This window comes from Artemia sp. Qi Xiang Cuo, chromosome 6 (assembly GCF_049724085.1).
Source record: "Artemia sp. Qi Xiang Cuo chromosome 6, ASM4972408v1, whole genome shotgun sequence".
Taxonomy (NCBI): Eukaryota; Metazoa; Arthropoda; class Branchiopoda; order Anostraca; family Artemiidae; genus Artemia; species Artemia sp. Qi Xiang Cuo.
In genome coordinates this window covers 26526742-26543665 of record NC_142799.1, presented here as the reverse complement: position 1 = coordinate 26543665, position 16924 = coordinate 26526742, and the positions used below count along the sequence as shown (strand labels likewise).

Below are 16924 nucleotides of genomic sequence, written 5' to 3'. Positions count from 1 at the left end.
GACCTCTCTGGGAGAGAATTTCACTCATAATTGGAATATAAATCTCTGGGTGACAATCTCTCTCATAATTGGAATATAAATTTTCTCTAATATTTTCTTAGACTAAACTAGATCATCTGATTTTTTCTTTCATCATCTAAATTATCCCGAACTTATACACCTCTGTGAATATAATAAATATAAAAATTTCAAGCATGGGAAAGACCGAACGACCATATGACATATCCCTTCATTTGTTTTCAATCTACTTCTATTTTCAGTTTGTTTTGTTCAAAACAACATTATGTTGTTTTGTTCAGTATATTGCTTTGTTCAGTATTTTCACTTATTAGTCATGACCTAGACTGCCCTACACTGCTCTATGAATATTGAGTTGTTGTTTTTTGGGCTTTTTTATACCAAGTAATCCAGTAACCCTGACACCAATAGACAAAAACATAGGGGAAGGGATAAAGGATGAAGGTCTTCAAGTCCCATTGATGGGGGACAGGGCGTCAAATCAAAGTTTCAGTTTACTGGGTCTTTCTTACAGGGACAGGTAGCAGGCCTGTCCCCAAACCTTATGGTAGCTGAATAGAACCCCGGGCCTTGCACTGCCAGGTAGAGCATGAATCGAGTATGCTACTGTCAAATGGGGAAGACGGGAGGGAAAGTAATCTTTTTTTTTTTTAGTAAAGACATCGTTATTTTTTGTCATCGTTATTGAAAGTTATTTTTCTAAGTCTATGGAGGGAGGGACAACTACCCCCTTTTCCCCAATTGGTACCACTATCAAGTAGAAGTATATTCTCCTCAGAATTCATGTTTGATGTAGTATTGACAAAGCAATAGACAAAGCATAAGCAAAGCAATAAAATTCAACAACCTAACAACGGGAGAATAATTGGGCAGGAACAAAAAAAAAATATATATAGAAAAACAAAGAAAAATGATGAACTAATGGAAGTAGATATTTTAATTTTGGGATGCTTTGTCTAATTTAAAAATTGTCTTATTCCTTTATGTTGATCTATTTCTGATCTTGATGATTTGCCATTAATCATTATATGACGAAATTGATAGCACATAATCAAGTAATAGTAGATGTCACCAATGTTGCCGTAGAATTTGAACTTACCTTTTCATTTAGTGGCTGATAGAACACTGAAGAGGATCGCCTGTGAGCAGCTATAGTGGCAATTGAGTTCTAAAAGAATAAAAAAATATGTGTAGACAAATATGAAAGGAAGTATCAAAATATGTATAAAAAGTAAACAAAATATGTACAGAAGTAAAAATGTAAAAAAATATGTAAAGAAGTGAACAAATATGAGTCAAACTTAAAATACTAAAAATTACCACCAATAAATGGAGTGTTGCCGTCCACCTCAAAACTTAGGAAGGATAGATTCCTTTATGCTTTCCAAAAACTAGGTAACTCAATTGAAAGCTCAAGCAAAATGGTTTAATTTTTTTTTTTTTTATTGGTTAAATTTAGTTTAATTTTTCTTAAGAACTACTTGGTCATTTCAATTGAAAAGCATAAAGTTACAGAAAAAAAATGAAGACTGTTCAAGCCAATAAATAAGACTAAACAAAAGAAAAAACGCCCAAAGAGGGGTTATAAAATTCTATTAAATGTTTTCTTAATTCATTCTTTACTTGAGAGACGAACTTGTGAATAATTAAGAAAACATAAAGTTAAACAACTACTTTGGTTGTTTATATTACCATTAAGGAAGCTAAAAATAATGTTCACTATTCTTTAATCATTTAGGTTCCTTCTTAAATGAAAACAGTGGCCTTTCTTTAGAGCATGTCTCTAAAGAAAATTAAGCTGCGTGGGAATTATATAAAAAATACACAAAAAAGTGAATTTTCAATTAAACATTTCGGGACTTGGTAAAACAGATCTTGATTCTGTGGGGAAGAATTAAGATAAGAAAATAATTACATTTATATTCCGTCATAGATAACTACACTATAAGCACTAGAGTTATTTACGTTTTTACAGCAAGTCTCTTTTTTGAAATTTTGAATCAATTTTGAGTTGTGCTCCTGAGTGTAACATTCTAAAAAACATATTGATAAACTGTTTTACCATTTTGCAGCTTTTCTTTCTAAACGAATTTGCAGCTCTTTTTTGGAGGGTAGGGAGGGGTTGACGCCTTCCCTCCAGAATGAATTTCCTTATCTAAGTAGGTAAAAACAATTCTCGAATAGTGTTTATACGAAAAAAAATTTCTTTGGCTTCTGGTGACAAGTTAGCAAGTCAGTGCGCACAGTCTTAGTACAAGGCTTGGCATTTGCCTTTTTTACTCGACAGTTTCGAGGACTAGAATTTGATGTAATTTTTTGGCTCATATGATGGAATTCAGCAGACTTCTAGTTGAAACAACAGAATCATATAGTTGATTTTTTTTTTTGTTAATCAAGAGGTTCAAAAGGCTAAATTTTTATGCCTATTTTCGGCCTAAAAGACTTACCAACTCTTATTTTTACACGCATGTCCCCCAACCTTCCCCACTTTTGTGCATTTTGTGCAATCTCTTTTTTTTCATTCTCAGTCTTTCGATCAATGTGACGAATATTATTCACTGTAAAGAGATTTCTAATGCAGATTTCAAATTGATTTTTGAAGAATTATACTAGTTTTTTAGTCTAGGCGAGTGATTTTTTTTTTAATTCGAGATGTTGTTTATTTGCCAAAGAAAAAAAAACAACAAACGAACAAAGAAAGTCGCCATAATAACCATGACTACCTACAAAGCCTAATAAATGTTTAATATATAATAATTATTTAATACATATCTATATATATATATATATATATATATATATATATATATATATATATATATATATATATATATATATATATATATATATATATATATATATAATATTTTATGTAATATATAATATAGTTTAATATATATTGAAACTTTTTCTAGAAACTCTCACCAATTTGGATTCATTAGTATTATAAAAGAGGAAACGTTTAAATCGTGTCTTGTTTTCAATAGAGCCCAAATTACATTCTGATCATTAGAACGCATAGCCATTATTCCTGTTTGTCATAATTTCTACAAGTTTTAAGTTTGACTTGTCTAGTTATTGTAGTTCTTGTTCCTTTTGGGTTTCACTTATTTATTGATGGCAATTTTATATTTGAATTATTATTTGAATTTATTTCTGATTTTTAATGTAGCTCTTTACTTTTCTTTGAAAAATTCTTTTGTGGTGAAGGTAATTAAATCAGTCTCTGTTTGTTATTTACTGACATGATTTTTTATTAATAAAAGGAATATTTGTAAAGCTCTTTTTGGTTTTTCTCCATAAGAATCAAGATATTGGCTTGTTATCTATATCTTGGATAAAATTTTCCAACCAATTTTAATATTAACTTCGGATGGATGGGCACGGGGAATGTTATTCAAATAAAGGAATAGAACATCTGTTTAATCTTTGGGTTTCTATAGGGCTAAAGCGATTCTGCTCCCAATCACATTGTAAAATTGTGATAAGACAAGTATTAATCAACTGTCAGCTTCAACACACCATGAAAGCTCCCCGTCCTAATATAACGCAAATACACCCTTTTGAAAACCTTGGATGCCCAAAACATCTTTTCAATTATTTCATATTTCCCTTCGACGTGCCCTGAAGGTTTCAACTTAATTCACTTAGTCGTTTCAGGGACATTACAGATAAGTCCTTCCAACCACTTGGATTCAAATCGTGTCTTGCGATCTATTTAAACATTCCCCTCAACAGTCCCTAAAAGTTTCAACTTAATACCCTTACCCATTCCTGAGCAATCGCAGGTAAGGTCTTTTAACAACGTGAATTAACGATAACGATAGTTTCTTTTGATATGTACAACATACCCCTCAACATACCCTGAAAGTTCTGACTCAATACCATCAGCCATTCGTAAGATGTTGCAGATACGCCCTTTAGAAAACTAGGATAACAAAGCTTGTTTTATTTATTTATTTCAACGTCTCCCTCAACATACACTGAAAATTCCAAAATTCGAACACCTGAGACATTGACTCTATGTCATTTTGACAAGCTTGATGCACTTAAACTCTTTTGAACCATTTCGATAATGGCAGCAGTAGCAGTTACAGCCCCAATAACAGCTGCAATAGCATTGCTAATAGCAGCAGCAACATATAATAGTAGTTGCAGACGCAAGTAGTCAAAATCACAGTCGCAAAAAGTCAAAGTCGTAGTCACGATTGTGATACACAGTGTTTTGATTTGATTCAACATACCATTCAACATTCCTCAGAAGCTTAAACTTATTAATTTTTTGCTGTTCCTGCGATATTGCAGATGCACCACTTTGATAGGCTGGATACAAAATAGTGCCTTTTGATTCAGTTCATCATCCTCCTCAACATTTTCTGAAAATTCTACCTTAATTTTCATAGCCGTTTCTGATATATTGCGAATACACCCTTTTGAACACCTGGACAAATACAGTGTCTTTTGGTTTAGTTCAACATCCCCAAGAACATTCTCTGAAAATTCCATCTAAATAAGCTACCCTTTGCTATTCCTGAGATATCGCAGATATACCTTTTTGACAAAATTGGATGCAAATAATGTGTCTCAATTTAATTGAACATCCCCTCCGACATACCCCAGAAGTTCCAACGTTATACCCTTCGCTGTTCCTGAGATATTTCACAAGCCCCCTTTAGACAATCTGGATAGACATAGTGTTTTTCTAATTTAATATTACATCCCCTGAAAGTTACAACTTAATAACCATAGGTGTTCCAGATATATTGCGGTCACGCCGTTTTGAAAACCTAGATGCACATAGTCTCACGGTTTAGTTCAACGCCTTCCTCAACTATCCCTGAAGTTCCAACTTTTTACCCTTAGCTTTTCCTGACACACTTAGTATTAAAGCCCCCCCCCCCGTCCTGATAATAAATCCTATGTGTAAACATTGGGCAAACTGCATAATTTACAACCATTGCCTTAGGTGATGTGGGTAGTAATGTCATCCCAAGATGCCCAGTCATTGGACCTTTCGAGGAAATAACTATCTATAGAACATATAGAACAAAATAACTATCTCAAAACTTTGCTCAGTGCTGAAGAGAGAGGAGGGTGCAACTAAAAAAGGTGAAGGGCGACTGGCAACCCTAGAGACATTTCTGCACTTAAAGAGGGTACTAATACTCTGTGCTGAACTTTAAGACTCTCTTTCAGTCTTAGCTAATTTTTTTTGAAATGATGAGGATGACGAAAGGCTCTGATGACACTGATAAAAGCTCTGTTGATTTTGGTTGATTCACTAAAAAACTTGTTATTACTATTCTTGAAAGAGTCGGTAGAGTCAGCCATAACTACTTTTTGGGGGAGGTTGTTTCATTCCTTGACTACTCGGTTTGAGAAGGTCCACCTTCCAACTTCTTTATTGAAAGTGTTTTGTTTTAGCTTAAAGTTGTGTCCTCGCAGATTGTTTGTGTTTAAGAAGAGTATATCCTCTGGTCCAATGTTATTATAGTACTTGTGACATAGCTTAAAAGTTTCAATAAGATCACCTCGGAGGCGTCTATAGGAGACGGATGGAAGTGATAGCTTTTCCAATAGTTCACAGTACGAGAGGCTTCTCAGTTTTGGTACAGATTTTGTTGCTCTTCGCTGAATCTTCTCAAGTACATTAATGTCTTTTTGAAGGTGAGGTCTTATTGCCGTGTGACCATATTCAATGATAGGTGGAAAAAGAGACTTGAATAGAGTTGAAAAAAGCTGGTGATCGTTTGGGGTGAATTTTCTAAGAATAAGCCCAACTACTTGCGAAGCTTTGCTAACGATGGATTCGTAGGGGTTGGTGAAGTTTAGCTCACTGTGTATTAGTACTCTAAGTTCCCGCTCAAAAGATGTTTTTGGTATTAGACTGGTGTTAAAGCTATAGAATGACTTGAAATTCTGAGGTTCAAGGCAGAGGTGGGATCTTTTGTTTGTGTTGACCTCCATTTCTCAGGTCCTCATTCAATCGGCTATCAAAAGCTTTGTATCGTCAGCATAGAGTGCGATATCTGAGTTAATATTGTCAGGCAGGTCGTTTGCAAAAAGATAGAAGAGCAGTGGCCCGATGACGCTGCCTTGTGAAATACCACTAGATATTTTTGTCACAACTGTGTTAATGTGGTCATCTACTTTCACCCTCTGAGTTCTGCCTGCCAGAAAATTCGTGATCCAGCCAAGAGCTTTGCCCACAATCCCGAGGTTTATTAACTTATGAAGGAGCTTGGAATGAAAAACTTTATCGAAGGCTTTACTAGGATCAAGGTATATTGCGTCAACTTGTGTGCATTTGTCAAGGTTTAGTCTCCAGGTAACTAGAAGTAGCTGGGATTCAGCTCCCCTTTGTCTTAGGAATTAACTTTCCGGTTAGGCATTAACTTGATTAACTTTCCGGTTAGAAGGTATTCTAGTAATCTGTCTGCTAAGATGGATTCAAGGATCTTAAAAGTGATGCATGTAAGACTTATGGGACTCTAGTTGATAGGGTTTCGTTTTTCACCTTTCTTGAAGATGGGGTGATAATTGCCTTTTTCCAGATACTAGGGAGTTTTCTCGTGTCTATAGATGGCATAAAAATGAGAGATAGGGGTCTTGTGATTTGTGCTGCAAGTTCTTTAAGAATGCGAGGGTGTATGCCGTCAGGGCCATTTGTGTTTAGCCTTTTAAGTTTTTAGGAGATAGACTCTTCATTGAAATTTATCATTGAGAAGCAGACATTTTCTTCCTCTATTCGTGCTGCTTCACTTCTATCCTCTGATTGTGGTATAAAAACTGATGCAAAATGATAATCAAATAGATTGGCTTTTTCAGTGGGGTCTACCCAAGGTTTTTCCAGATAGGTTCTATTAGAGCTGGGATGTTTGGTCGGTCATGTCGCTTGGAACTTACATAATTCCAGAAAGCCATGGGATTTTCTTTTATATTTTTGGTGACTTGTTTTTCTCTTTAAGCTGCAAAATAACGTCTTAGTTTTCTTACTGTATTTCTTAAGTGGCAGAATAGTTTATAGTCTTCGCTGGCATGAGCTGTGGCGAACTGTCTCCAAGCCTACCGCTTTCTTTTGCTTAGCTCCACAGTTTCTCGGTTCAGTGCGGATCTTGTGTGCTTTATTTTAGCTGACACAAAGTTTGTTTTACCAATTTCTGGACTTTATCAAATAATCCATACATCTCCTCCGCCGTCTCAAGATTTTTAAATTCACTAGGCCAATCCACTTTGCTCAGCATTGTGCGTGAGCCTCACGCATTGATTTGTAGTCTGCTTTTATAATAATTAAGTTTATTTTCTCTCTGTTTTGTTTCAGCTTTCAATTCAGCAGTAATAGTAACATGATCCGACTTGCCCGGAGGCACCTCAATTCAATTCAATTTATGAGCAATTGTTGCACAGAACCAGTTCAAGTATTGTTAGTTTATGTTTTCCCCGAATTCGAGTTGGCTGCTTTACAAGCAGGTCTAGATACTAGTCTTTTATTGTTTTTAGAATTTTTTTTGGGATGGTGACCCAAGCGATTCTTGTGTATATTGTGCATCCAAATTAATCAGTCGGTAGTGAAAATCACCCAGCATAATGCTAATAGTATTTGGTCTACAATGCTCATATATTTGTGAGAGAAGAAGTGCTCATAAATTTTCAAGGGTGCTTGAAGGACTGCTGTACATAATCCCAATTTTCATTATTTTAGATTCTCTTGGTCAGCTGTAGCCATATGCTCTCTAATCCATTAGTTTTTACATTAACATTAGCTATATTACACTTTTCATGAGTGAAGCATAATATTCTTCTGCCATTTTATAAAGTCCCCATTCAACGCAACTTCTTTTTTTCAATGGAAAGACAGTATAACCCTCGTCATTCCATATGCCTTTTAGACTCAGCCCTATTTCAAACCACACTTTTATGAATCAATAGAATCGAGACGATAAATCAAAACAGACAATTAAAGTAAAACAAACATCCACTTACTTGAAGCCTCAAAATTTCACGCTGTAGGGTTTTGACTTTTGCTTGATGGTTCGTCAGAGAATAAGTTGGGCTTAAGCGTTCAGACACAAAGTTCAAACCAGGTTGCCTCTTAGTGATATCCACAATTTTTGAATTGGCCGTAAGGTTATAGAGTTCCTTAAATTAAAATATTGTATTTAGTCTATGCCCAAATGTACCCTATGTTCGTTTAAGTTAACTATTCTCAAGATGAGTTATACTGACTAATATTGTGAATCGCACTGGGTCAGGATAAAAGATTCAATTCATGCGCAAGTTAAAATTGAAGAAACAAATATAATTAGTGTCAATAAATTGTCCAAGAATAAAGTAAGAATATAAGAAAGCGAATATTAAAAAAAAACTTGAAAAAAAAAACTGATTTTCCATTAACACAGAAAAGCGAAGATCTAGAAAAACAAAAATAAAGGCACGCAAAAATTATGTTTCTGTTAGCTGTCTTATTTTTGGAAAAAGAATAACAGAAAATAATTGCCAGAATAAGAACCGATTGCCTATTTCTCTTTTATACGAAGAAAAAAACAAAGAGAGGGTTGGTAAAATTGGAAAAAGAAAGCGGACAAAAGCTCAACTATGACAATTTTACTCTTCTCTGCATTAGGTTTCACCATGGTTCAACTCAAAACTTAGGTTCAACTATGACAATTTTACTCTTTTTTGCATACGGCCAGGTTGTCATCCAATGATCCTTTTTCTTAGATTAACCTTTTCCCTACCCTCAAGGCCCACCTGCGTCTAGACACTATGCCCAAAAGGCGCAACTTAGGTGCTAGCTCTTACTTCCCACCGAGTTAGGTTGGGATTAGATCTCACTTCTGAAAAATACCCTAATGACGAGAATTCAGGGTTTTCTTTTATCCTCACCCACAGATGTCAAATCGATTCTTGCCACCAAAACAGCAGAACTAACATACTGAATTTGATTTCTAATTATGCTTGGCCAAGATCTAGCAACCCACTCTGGTTGATATCTAGATCACATAAATTTAAACACCCCACCCTCCAACAGAGGTTCGAAACGTGTCTAGAACCCTAAATGCGACAATTAGGACATTACCTCTTACTTCCCATTAAGTATGGTGGAAATTTGATTACCCTCTCTGGCAGTTGTACAAGCTCTAAGACTCCATAAAACTCGCTTTACCCACTTGTGTCAGAACGTCGCTAGAATTGTTTCATTTTAGTCGCAAACCCATATTTTATGTTAATAGAATTTTTCAGAACATTTTTTAAAAATTAAATGAGAAAAAAAACTAACAATGAAACAATGAATGACATCGCTAAAAATGAAACAAAAAACAACAATATAACTAAAAGTTTTCAAATTGACATCTCGAGAATTATTTTCTAAAACTCCAAGATAACTTAGATCTTAGCCTCGAAGAGATAATTTCATGGTCAGAAGGCATAAAAAGTTTTATGACCCCTATAAAATTTATTTTCGTGAACGAAACAAATTTTATTTGGTTTAATTTTATGTTATTTAGAAGGCTAAAAAGAAAACCAAAATTTAATTTATTTCCTTAAAAATAACATGAAATTTTCCAAGCTCCTGATGAACATTTTTTTTTTTTACAATATCGCCATCTCAATTTTGCAAAAACTTATCCTTCTTTCTCCGTGGCCACCCCTTACTTATACTTTTTACAATCCTCTCTCCAGCTACCAACGACATTTTAGCAAACCATGATGTAGCACACCTCTGCTACACATACAAGTTTTCTTTGATGTTTAATGCTGAAGACTGTAAATCTTCATTCAGAAAAAGGTTTTCAATAATGATGATTTAAATGGGGTACTTTTTTTTCAATTTAACTTCTTTTGGAGGGGAGTGGGTGTGTCGGGCTCTTCTCAAAAATTCTCAAACATTTCTTCACGTAGCTTCAAATTACTGTTCAGTTAAAACTAAATGAAATGAAAAGTGCTATTTTCAAAATTTAATGTAGTATTGCATGGGAAGTATCTGTCACAAGACAGTTTGTTCTAAAACTCATTTTAAATTTAGGCTACTGTGGAAACCCTGATTAAATTTTGGCGTGCAAGCTATATCTTTCTAATAAAAATGTAGCTAATTACATGTGTAAAATAGTGGCGTTGTAACCTAGGGCAACATCTGCAAAAGCTATGTGAGGTAGGTGCAATAGCTGGCTAAGTTCCTTTTTTTGCTAGCCAATAAGCACGTGTTTTTTACTTTTATAAGTAAAATGCTATCACATAACGCATGTCATATATACATGTCAAATGTAACAAAATATAGATGAATGGTTCATACTGACTTGTTGCAAATAGGCTTACCGATAAAATAATTGAAGATGTTTTTGCTATTTCCTGAAGCTCCGTGTTTTTAGTATCATTGCTCTTTTTTATATTTTCAGTGATTAGAGCTTCGTCCTCTTTCTTATTTCTAGAGAGTGACTGAATCTTTGGAAACATGAATTCAACTTCTAAAGGTTGTCTTGACTCGATATTTTTTGATTTTCCAATAATCTAAAAAAGTAAAAATAATTAACACTGGAAAAAAATTACCCGACATCAATATTTTCTTTTTTAGGAAGAGCGCTGCAGTCACAAAATTTTACATTTGAACAATACGATAAAATTAGCTACAAATAATTTTTTTTAGCTTTTTAAATATAATCTCGCCTGGTATTACGTTTCAAACAGATATATAAAATTTATCTTCAAACATCGCCTACTCTTCTTTTTACTTTTTACAAACATCGCCTACTCTTCTTTTTATTATTACTTTATATTAACAGCCGAAGAGTTGTTTCGTGCTATTGTTTTTCCACAAAGTACTTTTAGCAACAAAACATGCAAGATGGCAAGGAGGACGTCCTTCCGTCACAAAAAGTCCCTACTTACGGAGGGTAAATTACTATCACAACTCCTCCAAATGCTTTGTCTACATCGTTACTGAGGAGCTATGATTAATGTACTCTCACCCAAAAACGGTATTTTTCATAACGGCGTTAATTCTTTCTCGCAAAATTCATACATAAGCACAAAATGAGGAGAAGCCTATTTGGCATGAAAATAATATAAACCAAGTCCCGTTAATAAGTTTTAAAGCTCAATTAAATAATTTTAACTGTATTAAATAGTTTTTCTCGATAATTTTTCTCGACAAAATTTTAGATTATATTTTAAAAAATCGAGCTTATTTAATAATTATGGGAGTGTAAATACTCTCGCCACTGGTTTGGACAAAATGCATCTTCCATGTGAGGAAAAAAACATTTAGTATACTTTAGAAAACAAAATAAATCAATAAAATAAAATTAATCTTCATAACTTAATTACTTAAGGTTTTAAATTAAACAAAAAGAAAATAAGACTTAATCTGCTCAATAAGCATATTTCTTGATTTAGAAAAGCCTTCGAAGTTCCAAGAGGTTGATTCAATGAGAAAAACGAAGATTTGAATTAACAGTTTATTAAAAGATAAAATTGCAAAAATGAAAATTGTATTTTTATTAAGACTCTGTTTGGCGTAATTTTCCTATTCAGCTTCTGAAATATTTATCTAATCGATATATCCCTATAAAAATTGTCGAGAAATCACACATAAGCCGTAACAGAGCTGAATCTGATAGTTGAATTGAGAACATTTTTTGCCTTTCAAAAAGTTTCCCACCATCCTATTTTAACAATACCTTTCATTTTTAAAATAAACAAAATTGTGTCTTTAGTTTGCCTTTAATAAGAAATTTCAAGAAAAAAAACTGCCAGAAGTTTTACACTTTTGAAAGAGTTGAAACATACTTTCTCCCAACTGCTTCTGGCACGTTTGACACTATTTCTGGTTCCAGCTGTCCTGTTTGCTTTTGAATACAAGAAAAAAAAGACTTTTCACCCTAGCTGTTTTCTTCTTTTTGAAAAACACAACAAACAGAATCTGAAGGTTCCAAAATTTTTACTGCTAGAGATGCGCTAATGCAGTTGAAGGATTACTTCTTCTTTTTTTTTTTTTTATAAAGGGATTACATTATCCGGTAGCTACGATTCAATTTTTGGGTACCGTAATTTTTTACATCGATTAAAATTCAATTATTATCAGCTTCAATATAATCACAAATTAAAATAGCTTTTGAGCATTCTTAACTCAAGAAAAGTTAGGTGAAAAACGGATGAAAAAAAACAACAACAAAAAAACAGAAAAAAGCCAGGAAAGGAAGAATACAAGGGAAATAAAAGAAGAAAAAACTAGTATATGTAGCTACCTTTATAGGTGTTAGTGCAGCTAGTTTTTGTTTCATATCCACGGCTCTAAGTGCAGTTGCCTCTCGTCTAGAATGACGAAGCGCTTCTGTAAGGGACATAACTTGTGACTGCAACAAGTTCAGGTCTCTCGATGATGCAGCAGTTGTCTGGGAACTAGTTATAGATGCCGCATGAATAGGTGCAGCCACCAATGGTCCTAGAACATCACAAAATATCAACATTTTTTGAACAAAATAGCGTTTTTCCAGCAAAAGCAGGCATATCGAACCGCTGCAGGCTTTTGTACCCAATATTTCGGTCGTGCAGTTTTTTCAACACTGACGCTCATTTTCATCAATGAATCAAAATGAATATCCGCAATAATAGATATGTAGAAATACTGCTGAGGTTTGACCACACTCAATTTCACTTTAGCATATTTCTGATGATATGGCATAAGAGTCTATTTTGAATGTTCACGTTACAGAAATTCAAAAATATTTGCTAAGAAAATACTGCTTTTCTGTGTCAGTTTCAGGTACATAGACATTCAAACACTGTGAGAAATAGCTCGTAGGTTTAGCATCTATTTCCAAAAAACACAACTTTTAGCATTTAACCATAACCTTTCTTTCATTAAAGCAATAAATAGTGGGATTAAACCACATTTTTGTACTCCCTATATTTCTATTTACAGTTGCTCAAACAAGTACCCAAAGAACTGCTAAAAAGTACTGAGTACCAGATTACCAATTTTATATGTTTTCCTTATGCAGTGGGTATTTTATAAATTAACAGATAAATATTAGTCATTTTAACAAAATTAAGAATTCATGCAACTTTTTGAAATTGATCAATTTGTTTTTTGCTTTCATTGAAGTTGCCGCCAAATATACAAAACTTAAGGCAATAAAAGCATGATTCACAGAGACCAGAAATTAAAAAAGCAGATTTTGCATGACCCTTTTACGTCTATACGTCTATGAAATGTCCCGACAAAGAGGGACAAAGGTTTACAAAATATACCAGCTTAAAATAAACAAAACAATATAAATACAAGAGAAAAATCATTTTAAGAATAAAATTTAATTTTTAAAATTTACCAGATATAGCGCTAAGTAATTTTCGTTTGTTACCAGAATAAAAGAAGTTTGATAAAGAAACACTTTTCAGTTTTTACAAAGACATCTTTGGCAATATCGACCGAAAGTCATAATATCGGCAAACGGCCTAGCTAGAAGACATAGCCTATACTATTTCATGAGTTACAGCCACACTTTGACCAGCAAAAGGTATCTACTTTTAATGCTTCACAATTCCATAAAAGTTCATCATTAATGCTTTTATTTATATCAACTAGTAGAGAAAATCAATTACTCGAACAAAAATTAAATATAATAAAAAACGTGCATGAGACAGAATTATTTCTTTAAAATGAAAAAAAAATATTTAATTAAATGCGTACATTAATATCTCTAAAGCCTCGGTGCAAAACTGGCGACGGTCAGTGGTCCTAAATACAAAGGGTGTCTGGAAATTATTATTTGATTTAAACTGATTTGATTTATCTGCTATATTGAGTATACTTTAAACTGGTGCCAATATTAGAAAATAAACCCTCTTTTTATTTTACTTTTGTTCTTTTCTGCAATTTACAACAACACTGTTTTCGTCTATGAGTTACAGTCGATTATTCTGCTACAATCTTGCGATAAGGTTAATGGGAAGCGTGAACATGGAGAAAGATTGAAGTCCCTGACTTATATTAGTCAATATATTTGTCTCCGAATGGGGTGGGAGGATGGAGCAAGGAAATATTTTAGGAAAACGGGAGCTTCTTTATAGGGTGAATTGAATGGGATGGAGAAGGAGCGTAGCTGCGTTGGCATCAGGCGGCCCGGTGCTGCAGTGAGTTGTTAGTAGTAGTATATTAGCCAATATATTGCCGCAGTTCCTCCTACAATATCTTCCCTAACATGTTAGTTGAGTTTGATTCTAGAATGCATTTCAAATTTGGGTTTTATTTAAGCTTTGGGCACTAGCATTTTGAAAATGACTAGAAGGACTTGATTAGTTTTAACGCCCTACCCTTAATTTTTTTTCCTCGTATTTTTTTTTTTTAATTTCCCTCCTTATTTTTTTATAGCAAATCAACTTGTTTTTCTTTCAAGACCATTTGAACGAAGAAAGAAAATAAGGAAAAATAGAAAGAAAAAGATACCTGACGAAACACTGCCTTTAGCTATGCTTTCAAAGACAATTCTCTTGGAAAGAGCCAAATTTTTCTCTTTCAGCTCGTTTCGCTCGATTTCCATTTCTTTTAAGTCTTGTTGCAAATGTTCAATCGTCTCCTCAAATTCCTTGTCTTTCCTTGCCAACATTATCTCAGCATCTTCAAGTTTCCTTAAAATATTGACAATTAAACTCCTTATAGATAGTGCAGCAAAACTAAGACAGCCTCCACGTCCTATTCAATTACCTTGGAAATTTTCTCTTGCCTCTCTTAAATTATTATTCCATAGTTGACCACACCTAACACTTCCGAAATCTTTTTATGAGGTGGATTTGAAAATAATATTTACAGTTAAAAACCATAATAAAAAAATAGCCGACCAAGAATTAGGTACATGTGTAAATTTATGTGGCATATGTGTAAATTTTTTTAGTGTATTAGGCAAATGTGTAAATTTTTATAATGTATGGTTAAGATTGGTTTACAGCTGAAAAACACAATAAAAACTATCTGGTCACGAATTTTATGTGGTGTACTAAAAGATATATAGCACCTAATGATTTACCTTCTTAGTCGGGACCTCTCCCAGGCCATTCAGTTCTTCCCATTGGGGCAGATATGGGTATGTCCATTTACGAAAAGTTAAGCAAAAGAAACGGGTTTCAATTTAAACAAAGCAGTGGCAAAAGTTAACGAACAAGCAACACTTCAATAAAAAAAAAAAAAAAAAAATCTGGATATTTCAGCTCCACGTCTGAGAGCCTTTCTCAAAATAAATGAAGAATAAAAAAAAAGAAAAAGAAAATAAAAAAAAAAAAATAAATACAACCACAATATAAACAACTTCCAGAAACTGCTATTACTACAATTGAAGAAGACCAAAACAATTGTCTATAACGCAAAAAGAGGTAACTCTTCTTAACAATCAGTGGATAAATGGGATAAGTGAAGACTATATTTATTTGAAAAAAAGGGTCATGAAACCCTAGGTCCACCACCCCTGATAATTTAACCCCTGATATTTTTTTCCCCGTGTGCTTAGTTGTCGTTTTTTCTCTTTAAGATTTTATTTTGAAAAATTGTTTTTTTTTCTTTTCCTTATTTGAAGCTTTATTTTTGCTATCTCTCCGTTGAGAAAGGCTCCCGGACGAGGAGCCGAAATATTCGTTCTTTTTTTTATTCAGCAAAGTATTGTTTGTTTTTTAACTTTTGTCACTGCTTCGCTTAAATGGAAAAACACCGTCCTCTAAAAAATTATTTAATTACCAGCAAATTTGTATGGTGCCTCTGGGGCGGGGAGACCCAGATCAAGGTGGGACCTAGCCTCCTCTTAGAGTTCAGTAACATAGCTAAAGCACCCTCATCTCGGGTCAAAAATACAAATTAAGAGACAGAGGGCCCTGCTCATGTGCACTGTACAAGGCAGTGAAAAAGTAGCTAATCATGAATGTAGCTGTTTTGTTTTACTTTTCTGGGATAAATTAAAAAAATAGGTTAACAATTGAAAAACAAAAAACAAATAACTGGTCACGAATTAGGCCTATGTCTAGTTTTAAGTCGTGTGAATTAAAATTTAAGGTTTTCAATTGAGAAGCCTAGTGAAATAGCAAACTAATCACAAATATGTCTGTTTTTTTTTAAAAATTTTTGTGAAGTAGATTGAAAAAATAGGTTTATAATCGAAAAACGTAATAAAAAAATAGCTGGTCAAGAATGCAACTGGATAATGTCAATTATATTTTTAGGATATATTGAAATATTAAGTCTACAATTACAGATCAGACTTATGTTAAATGTTTTGTGATTCGATTTATTGAAAGATCAGGTTTGTAATTACTTACTTGCATTTGCAGTAGGACAAGGCGTTTTCCAATTCACATGACATCTGCGATTCAGATGCTACGTGTGAATAAGGTTTATAATTGGGAATACAATAAAAAGAAGCAGGTTCAGAGTCTACATCAGGGTCTGTACTTAGTATTTTTTTATTTATATTTGTATTTCTGAGCTACATGTTTTGCACAAAATATTGTGGAAAACAGAAAAAGAACGAAAAGATCTTTTACCGGTCTAATCTCGTAAACATTTTACAGAAATGCACAACATATAAGATATAAGAGAGGACTAATATAATGCTGCCAGACAGGAAATGATCCTCCAAGCTAAAAAGCACAACACAACATATGCACAACATATGTACAACAGAAGCACAACATATAAGATATAAGAGAGGACTAATATAATGCTGCCAGACAGGAAATGATCCTCCAAGCTAAAAAGCACAACACAACATATGTACAACAGAAGCACAACATATAAGATATAAGAGAGGACTAATATAATGCTGCCAGACAGGAAATGATCCTCCAAGCTAAAAAGCACAACACAACATATGCACAACATATGTACAACAGAAGCACAACATATAAGATATAAGAGAGGACTAAT

At 33.6% G+C, this 16924-nt stretch overlaps 1 protein-coding gene across 2 annotated transcripts in view; it reads right to left on the bottom strand.

Moving 5' to 3' along the window:
• The window catches only part of LOC148951051 (dynactin subunit 1-like), a 177506-nt gene that overhangs the window by 15828 nt on the left and 144754 nt on the right, over positions 1-16924 (bottom strand). For both annotated transcript variants that reach the window (XM_089090588.1, XM_089090589.1), the window contains 5 exons: positions 14465-14646; positions 12264-12460; positions 10336-10527; positions 8002-8157; positions 1118-1186 (listed from right to left, as the gene is read on the bottom strand). In XM_089090588.1, the coding sequence (XP_088946714.1) occupies positions 1118-1186; positions 8002-8157; positions 10336-10527; positions 12264-12460; positions 14465-14646 (796 nt within the window). The remainder of the gene's footprint in view (positions 1-1117; positions 1187-8001; positions 8158-10335; positions 10528-12263; positions 12461-14464; positions 14647-16924) is intronic.